Source organism: Sinohyriopsis cumingii, chromosome 7 (genome assembly GCF_028554795.1).
Source record: "Sinohyriopsis cumingii isolate HCF-2022 chromosome 7, ASM2855479v2, whole genome shotgun sequence".
Classification (NCBI taxonomy): Eukaryota; Metazoa; Mollusca; class Bivalvia; order Unionida; family Unionidae; genus Sinohyriopsis; species Sinohyriopsis cumingii.
The window spans coordinates 131,969,644-131,983,301 of record NC_142967.1 but is presented as its reverse complement, the minus strand read 5'-3'; the positions used below and the strand labels follow the sequence as shown (position 1 = coordinate 131,983,301).

Below are 13,658 nucleotides of genomic sequence, written 5' to 3'. Positions count from 1 at the left end.
TGATCATTGTTGATTTAGACATTCACTATTGACTTACTTCAAATATGCCTCTGAATGCAGTAACCTCTGTGTTCTGGGAGGAACACTTACAAACATTGGTGATGGTGGTCTGGGTGGTGGTGGAGGTGGTGCCATCTGTTGGGGAACTGGACAGAAAAACAATAAATTAATCAGTCCACTGAACATATTTGTAGCCAAATGCAAATTGTTTTTATTCTACTAATGTTCAATGATAGATCAATGCATGTTTGCTTGTTTCAACACACCATGCAACTTTTTGATAACATACATTAGGACATGAACAACAGCATCATGCATGTATACAATGGTACAGAAATCATTCTTCTGCATGCAGCAGCACAATTCCGACTCACAAGAAAATTAAATTATGGAATAGCCCAAATAATATGATCAAAACTATACTTTGCAATCAATACAAAATAGCAAACTGAGATGCCTTAATGAACAAAAATATTAAAGATGCAATGCTGAGAATCCCAACTGTTTAAATCGATGAACAATGAATGAATTATGCAAGTAGTTAGCATAATCATTGGCTTATGATGCAAAATGGGACTGAAAAGTCATCTTACAATAACTTGTCTTCATCAAAATATTCATTCCACATTTCCACTCTCCACAAATGTCAAAAGTTCAAATCTGATTTGTGGAAAAAATTCAACAAAAACTTTCGATAAAAGATGTTAGTGTAAAAAAGTGATAACATTAAATTCCATAAAGAAATGAAATGAATAGGATTGAGAGATGATTTACTGGGTTAGTTTGCAAGGATGAAAGCTTTGTGCAAGTTTGTAGAAAACATACAACACGTGAAGTACAATAGGTATCAAAATTTGAAAATTAATCTGAAAAGTATTACATACTTGCCTCTTACCAAACAGCACAACGAAAATACCCAATATCTGGATTAAAGGCCACTTTTATTACAGTAGTTAATAGTTCTGCATATATGCTGTCTTGATCAGATTTTCTCTTGTATAGGCAAACTTTAGAATTTGCATGGGTGGGATTATGTTATGTCTACTTTAAAATCATAAGCATCAGTGAATTTAAAACAGACATCAAAAGACCGGCTGATCCTGAAACTGACCGTAGCTATTACAAATGTAAAATTAACAATTATAAGTCAAATCAGCATGACCACAATGATTTGAACTAATATTGCTATGCATAAACCATGTCAAAATCAGCACTCCAGACACCTAAAAGGTCTGAAATTTTATACCCTCCATAAAATGTAAAGCTCTCTGTACTTGCATGTGTACAGCTATAAAGTTTGAAACAAAGACTCTCAAGGAAACTGATCTATTGACAAAAGGGAATTTGCTGAATCTGTTGATTCCTCATTTTATTCTTGTCTTTATGTGCTACTTGTTATACTGGACAACTGTCAATAAGTACTAACTACATCTTGTAAGAAACATTTTAGTGAAATCCCCATACCATACAATCATCTTTTGAGGAAATAAACTTGTACCTTAAGTTTTAAGTGGCAATCCTCTTATCCATACTATTGTCCCTTGAGGAAATAAACTTGTCCAAAGTTTCAAGGGAAATCCTCTGTACCCATATAATCCTCCTTTGAGGAAATAAACTCGTCTTAACTTTTAAGGGAAATAGTTCATCAATCTTATCTTTAAATTGCTGATGCCATTTGCAATGGGAAGCAGCCCCTGTCTGGATGTTGGTATGCATAGCTGCCTAATAAACATAACCAAGAATGCAGTTTCATGTCCAGTAACCTTAACCTCCGTTTTATTCAACAGACTCAATCAGAGCTCTGTCCTTCCATATGCCAAATGCTAATTGTAAGTTAATCAAAACTGGGTTCAGGAAAATTGAGGAAACTGGATTGACATGTGACCCTACTTGTGCTCCTGTAACCCACTTTTGAGTTTAAAATTCCAAAAGTGAGGTGTGAAGAAAGCTGATGAAAAATGGATTTAGGAAACTTCACTTATTAAGCAGAAACAAAAAAAACCACCCCTATTAAATTTATGCTCCAGGAATCTTGACCCTTTATCTTCTTCTGCTACAATAAATAAGATTTGCCTTATCCATTTATAGTCTATATGCAAGGATTGAACAAAATTTCAGGCCAAGGAAATTTATCATTACAGAAATATATATATATATATATATATATATATATATATATATATATATATATATATATATATATATATTTGAGATCTGAGGGGGAAAAACAATACTAAAGTTATGTTTCAGAAACCATTGTTAATAGCCATCACTATTGCTATATCACTCCTCTCCCTTTATCAGGAAGGGATTGAAAAAATAAAACAACACAAGCCAGGTGCAAGTATATGCCAAATGAACAAATTTAATTTAAACTAACACCAGACACCTCCATATTGCAAATCTTGATCCAGTATCAAAGTAAAATGTGAACATTAATTCAAGCAATCTGTAGATCAGAAATATGAACATTAATTCAGGCAATCTGTAGAATGGATATGTGAATACCAATGGGTTAAATAACAGGTTTAGTATCTTAGAGCCTAGATACGAATTTAATCAACTGCTTATTTTACTTCAGGATGAGACAAACTGTGTATGTTTAGAATTCATTCTGAAAATACCACAGCACAAACTTGTGACACTCAATGAAATCTTATTGATCAAAACACATTAACTGTGACTTTCAGGCAAAAGACATATTGTATATTTGATATTGCTGTCAGAGTAAGCATTATTACAAAGATCAAATAGTGTCATCAAGTAATATCAAACATAGTTGAAACATCAAAACATTTACTTATAGTACTGCTGTCAATGACTGAATGCATTCTTATAAAACAAGGACTGTGCTTCTAGCAGGAGCAATATGCTGGCAACTTTGGACTAAATGCTTAAAATCAAATTGTTTTAAATATATTGAATGCATTTAAAAGTGCATTTGTCATTTTAGTCACTTTGAACAAAACCTGCTGCTTAGAGTTCTACTGTCTTTATAATTGTTTTTGCAAAGTCAATTTTTCTACAATATTCAGTTAAGATACCAATATACTAATATGCCACAACAGTAGCGGTCTGAGAGCCAAGATAAGGCTTTAGCACTCGTAATTTTGTGATGGTTTGAAACAGAAATACAAAGCACAGGTTCTGATACCAAAATGACAATGGCACAAGCTGATACCAAAACGACAACGAACTAGTCATGTCTGTCCATCTATTCTGAGATCTTTAGCAAAACTGTAGCAAAAAAATACCTGAAGCAGCTGGTAAACATGGAAACATAAATCTGCATCCTCAAAAACCTAAGGGAACTATATTTACATTCAACCATTCAAATGACTAGTGGCTATTGACCATTCTCTTGTTTATCTTGGTGGCTACCAATGCATCATTCTACCTATCCATGTATATACATATGTGAAACATGGAGGATTTAAAATACTTTTCCATCTGTTTCTAACTGAAATACTGAGTTTTTTACAACTATGAGATGAGAAGAACTTTGATATTTTTGCTGGATATGATGACCATTATTATACACGGGTCACCAAATTGTTGTTTCCATATCATCTCACTATATAGGTAATAAGAAGATGCCCTTTTAGTGTAGACCCCATCTTGAAGTATGCTTAGTGGTATTAGTAGCAGGTGAGAGTTAGTGGGCTGACAACACAGCAAGCCTGGGTGAGGGTTGGAATTATCATGCATACCCGAGTGTACTGGCATCCCACTAGGGGGACTTGAGGCCCCAAATGACTGCGGGGTCTGGCCAGGAGGAGGCATACCCTGATATTGCCCTGGGGCACCCCCTGATTGTCGAGGGAGACCTCCATGATATGGTGACATGAAAGGGCGCTGGGAAGCCGGTGTTCCGGGTGGCTGTTGTTGCTGCATGTGTGGTGGCATTCCAGGTGATCCTCGAGCCATGTAAGGGGGTACAGGCACACCATTGGGGGTCATACCTTCCAAACAAAACAACAAGCATTGCCATGGTCAACATGCAGCAAATTAAAAAATAAAACAATTTTAAACACTATAGGTAAAAGGAGAAATGCTAAAAACTCAGCCTTTTCATTGTTTCTTAAGAGGCATGTTTATATTAAAAATTCACAGCTAAAAGCAATGTATCAGCAATGAATAGGTCAAAATGTGTCAAAAATAAATAACACTTAAAATGTGGATGGCAATCTCAAAGGCTGCTACTCTCTGAAAAATGAAAAGGCTGAATGATCACAACAATATCAAAGCATAATACAAACTGAGAAAGAAAATGTCATTCATAAACTATAACAAGTGGCATTCTGCATCAGCAATGTGATATGTATATCTTGACATGTGTATATGTGATGAATGTATGTGCTGTAAGACAAACATTTCTTTATTACAAACCTGGCACAATAGTTTGATCATAAACTTTTGTACTTTACACAGTGTAATAAAATGTTGTTGACAATCTAAAATGGCAACAAATTTGCATTAATCTTTTCTATGACATAATGATGTTTCAAGTAATTACATCAGAGACAGTGTACACTTAAGTTTTACCCTCTAATCTCTTGCCAACCTCACTTTTTGCCAATAAATTGTCATGCCCTTATTATTGTTTTCTTTAATTCCTACTTTAACCTGCCACCATCACCATCTGCCATCCATCAAGCATAATTCATTCTAGTATTGATACTTGACCTTGATCACCAACCACAACTGGGGGATAAATCCTGCATATAAACCAGATACACCTGATTTGGGATTACTCCTTGGGGGAACTTCAGTCTCCTTGACTTCCCACCCTTTTCCTGCTTGTATGTCAGTGAGCAAGAAATCAAGGGAGCACTGTACTTTATTAAAACATTGGGAATTTATACAGTCAAATTTTACAGGTATATGTGTGTGTGTTTGTGTATGTGTGTGTGTGTGTATGTATGTGTATGTGTGTGTGTGTTACAAGACATAATATTTCACAGCACTAAAAACAGTCAAAAGAACTTAAGCAAGCATTCCTTATTAATATTTAACTTGAAAGTCACTTAGCATGTTGCAGGCTTAGTTTAAAATCAGAAGATGGATTGGAAAATAATTTGACTACTTAATAAAGCATTACAATAAAGTCTTCGAGTGATGCGGCTTCTCTGCCATAGGCCTCCTTAACAAAATGCAGTGTTAACTTTATGATCTTTAGTCCAATTTGTATATACCTGATGCATTTATGAAATTTTATCAAATGTTAATTCCAGATTATCTGACATGTTAACTTATAATTTTTTTCACATCTATCAAATGAGTTATGTAACACATGCAGCCATTTCAAAATATATGTATGTCATTTTACTAAAGAAGTCTCTGGCATTTTGACAGCAGGGAACTTGTATACGGGCTGGTATTGTGCAAAAGATAAAGAAAATACCTATAAACTTGTATCTGCCTATACCTAAAAAAATTATTTATCTAAGCAAATCTTGTTTAGTCATGTTCATAAGTAAATCAGGATGAAATCAGTCAAAAAGATGCAATAACTCTATCAAAACTTATCATGCAAAGTGAAAATATAATTTTTTTTAATCTAAATATAATCATGCATATGCCTAGAAGTATTTATCTATGTCAAGTTATTTTGTTAAAATATAAATGTACTTAACAAGCCAGCTTTGCATTGGCAGAAAAGTAAAAGAAAAGATTACTTACCTGATTAACTCATCTATGAGCAAACAATACACAGTAAAGGCGATAACACATCCAGAATTTACTTACCTCATATATATATATATAATAATAATAATAATAACAGAGAGGAAAAAAAATTTCTCTGTTTCACGGTGATTCTGCATAGAGATGGACACACCAATGGACATGAACAAACCAGTAAGCCCACTTTGCAGTCGGAGGATGAGAAAAGTAAGAAGAAAATGTTAAGAATGTAAAACTGAAGGCAAAACAAGTACGTAAAAGATGCCAGTGATTGCTAGCCATGTTTCAAAAACTGTAATAGCCATGGCAAATGAGTCAGGATATTATAGGTGATTGTAAATCTATGTACCAGGCAGAATATACTGGATATGTCACAACATGCATAAAAACTATTATTGAGTGCTGAGGGAACAGGAAGATTTAATTTCAGTATGCTCTTATTGAAAATAGAATAAAAAAGTCTGGCTTAAAAAAATGTGCATTTTAAAACAAAGGACGTTTCTTTTTAAAGACTCTCCCATAACATCTGGATTAGATGTATGTGTGTACAAAATCACAGAAGTATCATCAGAATAACATTTGAGATTCATATGAATCTGTATGTAACTCATTTAAATTTATCAAATAAAATGTTAACTTTATACTGTTTAAGGTGTATATATTGGAATGAAGAAAGTTTTTGCATGAAATGCTAGACTGGATTTTATTTTTTCATACACTTGTGTCTTATATCTACTTTAAATGACTATGACTATGACTATGACAATTAATGCATTGTCAATAATACCTCAAAAATTGCCTGAGTATCCAGTAGAATGCTACATATTTATCAAGATGTTGTAGTAAAATTCTTTGCAAAGTAATGTTTGGGTGGTGGAAGTGGTGGCGAAGGTTACTGTTGACAATAATGCTAAATAATAACTGGAAACTACCAAACAGAAAAACAAAAAAATTACATTTTTTTAAAAACTTGCATATGAAAAGGGGCACTGGGGAATATAAGCTTTATTATTTTCTCTGAAATATACAGAGATCACACAATGCACACATGTTGGCACAGAAGACTGGTGTTATTTCCTTCTGGTTAAGAAACGAGACTGATATGGAATTGACACTGGGATAACCAGTCATTCTGAACAATACAATCACCTGACTGCTTGGTTTCACTATACCAATGTTTATGGCAAGCACCTAAATGATCTATACAACAAATGTACCTCAAATAAGAATTATCAACTTCTGAAATTCTGTTAAAGAACTTGATAAATGTAATTCATGATCAGTTAAATTATGACTCAATTATATATTTTTTCAGTGATCAAGTGGTGGCTGAAACTTGCCAGTTTTTCCTGACTTTGTTCAATATTCGCAAAACTGGAGGATTTTTCATGCTCAACAACAACACATTCTTTCTCCTGTCTTTTTCCAGATTTGCCAGTAGCATGGGAACCACAAATAGTTTAAAATGGGGTGTAAATGACAAGAAGTTCAAAGCTTTTATTACTTCACTTCCTAGTTCAGTTTTGTATAGTCTAGTCTCTGTCATTTGACTTCTGTTGATTCTTGCTTTAATGTGACAATAATATTGAAAGGTTCAACAGATATAAATTGCATTTAAACTGACTTATCTGAAAGTAAGGTTAATATGACATTTTAATGGGCACATTATGAGGATGGCTTACAAATAATACACTTAAATCCAGCTAGCAGGTTGCTATACGGGTACTTAAAATATTGAAAATAAGCTTTAGCTACATGTCATTCTGAAAACATCTTATTGGTCCAGAGGGCAAACAAACAGATTCAATTATTACCTTGCTGTGGGGTTGGTGTCATACCAGGGTACTGGCCAGGTTGCTGTGAGGGAACATTATAGCTGCCTGATTGGAAATAACCTTGCTGGTAGCCTGTACAGTGGCAAAGCAAAAATAATAATAACCAAACAAGCACATGGTACTATCACACTACATTGTGCCATCATACATACAAAAAATATATCTCATTATCACAACATTAAATAGTTGAGATAAAGCTGTAATATTCTTGCCCTTGTATATTTTGTTTTGGGATGGAAACGTTTTGACTATCGTATATGTCCACTGGTAAATCCATGCAAAATGATAACCCCACCCCCATTTTTATACAATTTTGGTCAATATTACCAATATCTTTGTCTGATAGTGAGCCAACCCTTTTACTTTTTGACATTTATGTGTCCATTTGAATTGTGCATCTCTTTCCATGCCACTTAAAATGTTGACCTTTAAGAGAACATTGGAATATGTCAATTGATGCGCATTATGTCAATTGATGTGCATATGTTGATTGATGTGCATTATGCATACATGCCAACCCCTGGCGAGGAAAAGTGTAATCCAATGGACAAAAAGAGTAATCTGAGCAGAAAAAGAGTAATCCACATATAACATGATAAAAATTCAATGAGCATATGTACAAATGATTATTTACCCCTCTGGACTTTTAACATCAATTACTTCTTCAAGTTTTTGTGTATGACACTTTGACCTTTAAAAAGCAACAGACTCTCATATTGCATTTCAAAACATTTTGCACCAGCTGAGTCTATAAATGTTTTGCACACCAGAAGAGCACTAAGTGCTGGGTTATTACAGAGCCTGGATCTAAATTCAGTTTTACTTTTGTTAACAATGCTGAACAATCTCTCACAGTCAGCATTAGAATGGTAAAGAACCAATATTCCTTTCATAACCTGACAAAGAGGAGGAAATGTATATCTTCCAGTTATTGTGTCTTTTAGCTGGCAAATAAGATGAAAAAATCAACTCTGTCCCCATGAAGTACATTGTCAGGTAGGGTGCCAACTTGATACTTCAGGAGTTCTAATTTATCAGCAGCCTTTCCAACAGCATGGTGCATCATATAACAGAGACAACCTGATATGAACAATGATGGAGACATTTTTCAAAATATAGTATACAACTTCTTTATGAATTCCAGTCATCACTGATGCAGCATCAGCTGAAAACTCCATACAGTTCTGCCAACTTATATTTATTCAAGCAAATAAAATTATTTTCTCCAGTGGAATCTACTGTCAGTTCTGGTAATGAAAGAAGAGCACTCTGACTTTGCCCTTTTTGTTGTCAAAGTCTCTTAAACAGACTGGGTACAACTTTTTGACATCATAATCACTACTCCTGTCTGTTGCAATACTAAATGATCCAATTTTCATGGCTTCTGCAATTTTAAGTGAAGTATCTTCTGCTAAACACCTAACAATGTTAGATGATTTTGTTCTTGCACATGCATATTTTCTGCAATTTTGGAATCAGGAAACATCCGTCTGAACAAAGGACCAATGTAGTCTTCTACCACTAGAGGTTGTCCATGTTTTATTAAGAACTCAGTAAATAATGCATCTGCATTGACAAAATTCGTGTCCACAATTTAGTTCTGCTGTATAAAAAGAAGTTACCTCAGTACTGGAGTTAGCAAACGACCTAATTCAAAGTTTCTTGTTTTACCACCATGACCAATATTAAAATCCTTTCGACACTGCCTGCAAGGGGCATGAAGCTGCCTATGAATGGAATGCTGTAATATGTAGTTCATGTATTCATATCTGAATCGATTTTTCATCTTTTTCTAATCCATCTGTGAAATTATTTGATATACCGAAAACGCATAATCCAAATACATTTACATGTAAGGCATAATTTAGTGGAAAAAAGCATAATGATTACACCAAAAGCATAATGGTTGGCATGTATGCATTATGTCATCTGATATGCACGAAGGCTTACAAACTTTTCTCCATCTCCTGCAGGTGCAGTTAGGAGCTTGGGATGGTGGGAGACAATGTTATTTTGTTGTGCAGTTCTCCTTGAGAACACTTCCATACAAAAAAGCATGGTGGATACCCTTGCGCTCACAAGAATTCTAATGTCACATTAGTTTTAAGATGAGAAATAAGCGCTAGATCATTCACATGATATAATTATGTGTATGATGACACTTTAGCACAAAGAAAAATAGCCAAACTAGCAAGCATGAATTCATAAAACAAATCAGTCAACTACAACAGCAGGCATGATGATGATGAGGAATGTTAACATTTTAAAAATGTGTATTACTTTTAATGAATGAAATCCATTGTTTCAAGTCACAAATATTCTCCAGAATTCATTTGTTAAGATAAACCTTCTAAAAAAAAAATCAGTGTCCCTAACAGGCTCCTAACTGGAAAATATAAAAATAATCAATTAACAATTATCAATTCACAATAAGAAGCAGTTTCCACTCAGAAAATACAGAACTTACCATACACTTTCAGCATAGTTAAAGATGTACCTTATTACATTTTTAAAATTTTAAATTTTTTATATTTACAATATCTCTTCCATGTTGAAAAGCAATTTTTAAAATACCAATGAATTGTATGTGAAAAGCATTTTCACAGACTATACTGAAAATTGTATGATTTGCTTCCAAATTCAGAAGCAAATCACCCATAATTCATCTAGTCTGCATTGAAAGTAAAGCAGTTTTTCTGATGGTCAAGTGCAATTAAATTCAATCTAGGATCCCTCTGCATGAATTAAAAGACAGCTCTATCACAATAGCAATATGCACATACAACTCCCTCACCTTGCTGATTTGGGGTCATATGGCCTGAGGGTCCAGGTGACATGCTTTGGCCATAGTCAGACCAGGGGCTCTGGGATCTGGTAAGGGATTCATTAAATGCTTTCTCTGCTTCCTGTTGTTTGGCTTGCTGTTCCTCTGCTATCTTCTTGGCCTTTTCCTCATACTTCTCCTTTTCTTCCTTTGTCAAGTTCCTCCACTTAGGGAAAAAGGCCAACAATTAGCTGATTTAATGTATCATATGTAATTATTTCTCCCAAAATTAAATAGTCAAGTGATACTGGTCAAACAAATGCTCAATAAAGTAAATGACTCATATGGGGAACATTATTGGAATGTCCAATTTTTCAAATCTGTAAATCCATTAGTCAAGATAGCTACTCATGTACAAGTCCAACTGCAGACAACATAGATCCTTATTCAAACAATGCACCTGCAGATCAGGATCTATGTTGTTTGTTCTACTGACTACTCAAATAAACTGCACTGACCCAGATCTGCAAGTAGATTAGGTGATAGCAGATCTGGTTCTATGCCAGGAATGGACAACTTCTTCCAGGATGTGGGCTGGATAAGTTATTTTATAAGCCGCACAATATGATGCAACTTTATGGATTAAACCAGGTCATGGGCTGGATTTGGTCTGTGCACCATATTTTGTCCATCTCTGGTCTATGCAGTTGAACCCAACTGGTAGGCATGTATATACAGTACAACATTTTTAATAAGAAATATATGTTTTGTAAATAAGGCTAGACTATTTACAGTGATAAAATAATCTGAAAATTTTAAGCACGTTTAATTAAAAAAGTAAATTATGCCATCTGCAAATGAACCAAATTGTATACTGCAATTATGTTGATTTTACATTTTTTGCTAAAGTGTAATGACACTAAAATATTCTTATTTATAGTAAATATATTTTGTTGTCTCACTTTAGTGACTTATCTATTTCTCTGAGAAGTGATTAATGGAATAATTGATGGAAAGTCATTCACAATTCTATATTTAGTATAAAACTACCGGCCTTAAAATCTGCTGTCTTTTACCAGACCATAGTAGGTGTATCTGATACTTCAATGTTAAGGGTTTACATCAGATTATTAAAGCTGGTGCTCACTTTTATTAACAACAAATGGTCTGGCATCATATAATCACATTTTAAAAACGTTTTTTTTTTTAAAAAAACCATCAAAATTTCATCATCTTGTCACGACTCTTAAGGAGCTAATGTTGTAACACAGCTAAACTTCAGCTTAAGAAACTAAAATCATTAATGTATCTGTAAAATAGCTTTAATTTTGTGACATATATCAACAACATGATTTCCACTTGTATAATGATTTTTCTCTATTTTAAACTGTCTCGTAATTTATAAAATACAGTTCAAACAAAATGTTTAGGTTTCAAAAACTGAATGGTCTTGTTACTGGTCCATAGCTTGTGTATATGATAAACTGAAGCTTCTTTTCATTACACACAAACTTGTCCTTGAGAACACTTCCACAAAATATAACATGAAGGGGAATCTCCTTTTTTTCATTACGATAATACTGGCATATAAAGGAGAGCTATCCATAATAAATTATGGTGGTCCCGCTAATATGCTTTATAGACATGTTTCACAGTGTTCCCTACAGTGCACTTTATAGACAGGATTCACTGGTTTCTCAAGTGGTCTTTATAGACAGATTTCACTGTCCTTTATTGGCAAGTTTCACTAAAAAAACTGAGAATGCCCTTTTTAGACTAGTTTAACTGTCTTTTTGATCGCATCTTACAAACAGATGGTCCCTTGAATTCCCTTTATTGACAGGTTTTACTCTGGTCCCCTCAGTGCATTTTGTAGACATGTTTCACCACGTTTCTTTGAATGCTCTTTATACACTGTGGTATTTTGAGTGACCTTGGCAGATAGGTCTCAATGTGGTTCATTCAGTTTCCTTTAGAGACAACTTTTAAAGTCCTTTACATATTTTACTGTAGTTCTTTAAGTGTCCCTATAGTTGGGATTCACTGTCCTTTTTAAATTTTTTTTTATTTTTAAAAAGGCCCTCTGTGTATTTTACAGACAGGTTTGATAATGTCTCATAAGTGTGCTTTACACACCAATTTCAATGCAGTTCCTCAAGTGGACTGTATAATCCAGTTTCACTGTCATCCCCCTGAGTGCCATTCATAGACCAATTTCACTCCAGTTCCTAAGTGGACTGTAGAGACCAGTTTTACGTAGTCCATCAAGTATCATTTACAGACAGATTTCACTCCAGTTCCAAAAGTGCCCTTCCTAGACAGGTTTCATCATCCCTTAAGGACAAGTTTCACTGAGGTTCATTGAGTGCCCTTTCTAGACAGGTTCCATTGTTGTCCCTTGAGAGCTTTTTAAAGACAGGTTTCACTGCTGTTGATCAAGTACCTTTATATATGCACAGTTTCATTTTCCTTTATAGACATGTTTCACTGCAGTTCTTCAAGTGCCCTTTCTGGACAGGTTTTGCCGTGTTCTCTTGAGTGCCATTTATAGACAAAAGGTCCCCTGAATGCCCTTTATAGAATGATTTCAATATGGTGCCTTTAGTGCTGTTTATATATAGAAGATCTGCCAACCCTAACAAGACATTCTCAACAAGACTCCCAATATTTTTCCATAACTTAGACCAATTTTCAGTAAAGTATAAAACTAGCATGTACTGTTATTGTCAACTTGGAAAACATGCACATAAACAGTTTAGAATTGTGATCAGAGGCTGCTGCAGAGAAGGCTAACAGTGTTGAGCTAAAATGTTTGTGAAATACACTTAGACCTTAATTACCTCCAATAGTTTCAGAAACTGTATCTTGCTTATTAAGCTCACTTGGCATAATCTTTGGTATATTCTGAATTTCACAGGTCATCACTATCATCTCTCCTTCTACAAGACATTCTCAAATCTGCACATGCCCAATACAATAAATTGTTGCCTTTCCTAGTTTTTCTTACCCAGGAATTTGAATATTTCTTTTTATACATTGTTCCAACTGTTTAAAGTTTTTAAGTGGTCGCTGTTTTTTCCCCATCTGCAATAAGTTTGCATTGATTGGATGCAACTTGTAGCGAATTTTAAATAACAGATTTATAATACTTGCATTCTGCATGAAATATATGGACAGTTTAAAGTGTCTGAGGTACTCCTCTAAAGTTAGGTTCCCTGATGAGGTCCACAGAATCTGATACGAAACCTTGATCTAGATCAAGCACAGACAAGCCAGTATCTGGATGGGATCACAAAAAATTGGATTTTCATACTTTCTATTATCATTTCATAATTCCAATATTTAAGTGTCACTTATGTATGACTTGGTCAAAT

General features: G+C 34.3%; 1 protein-coding gene across 10 annotated transcripts in view; it reads right to left on the bottom strand.

Annotated features, from left to right (window-relative positions):
* The window catches only part of LOC149796142 (protein polybromo-1-like), a 228,871-nt gene that overhangs the window by 11,614 nt on the left and 203,599 nt on the right, over nt 1-13,658 (bottom strand). For 8 of the 10 annotated variants that reach the window (XM_089966062.1, XM_089966070.1, XM_089966066.1 and 5 more), the window contains 4 exons: nt 10,315-10,510; nt 7,500-7,592; nt 3,711-3,962; nt 38-146 (listed from right to left, as the gene is read on the bottom strand). In XM_089966062.1, the coding sequence (XP_089822188.1) occupies nt 38-146; nt 3,711-3,962; nt 7,500-7,592; nt 10,315-10,510 (650 nt within the window). The remainder of the gene's footprint in view (nt 1-37; nt 147-3,710; nt 3,963-7,499; nt 7,593-10,314; nt 10,511-13,658) is intronic. The other 2 variants (XM_089966068.1, XM_089966069.1) reach the window with 2 other exon arrangements.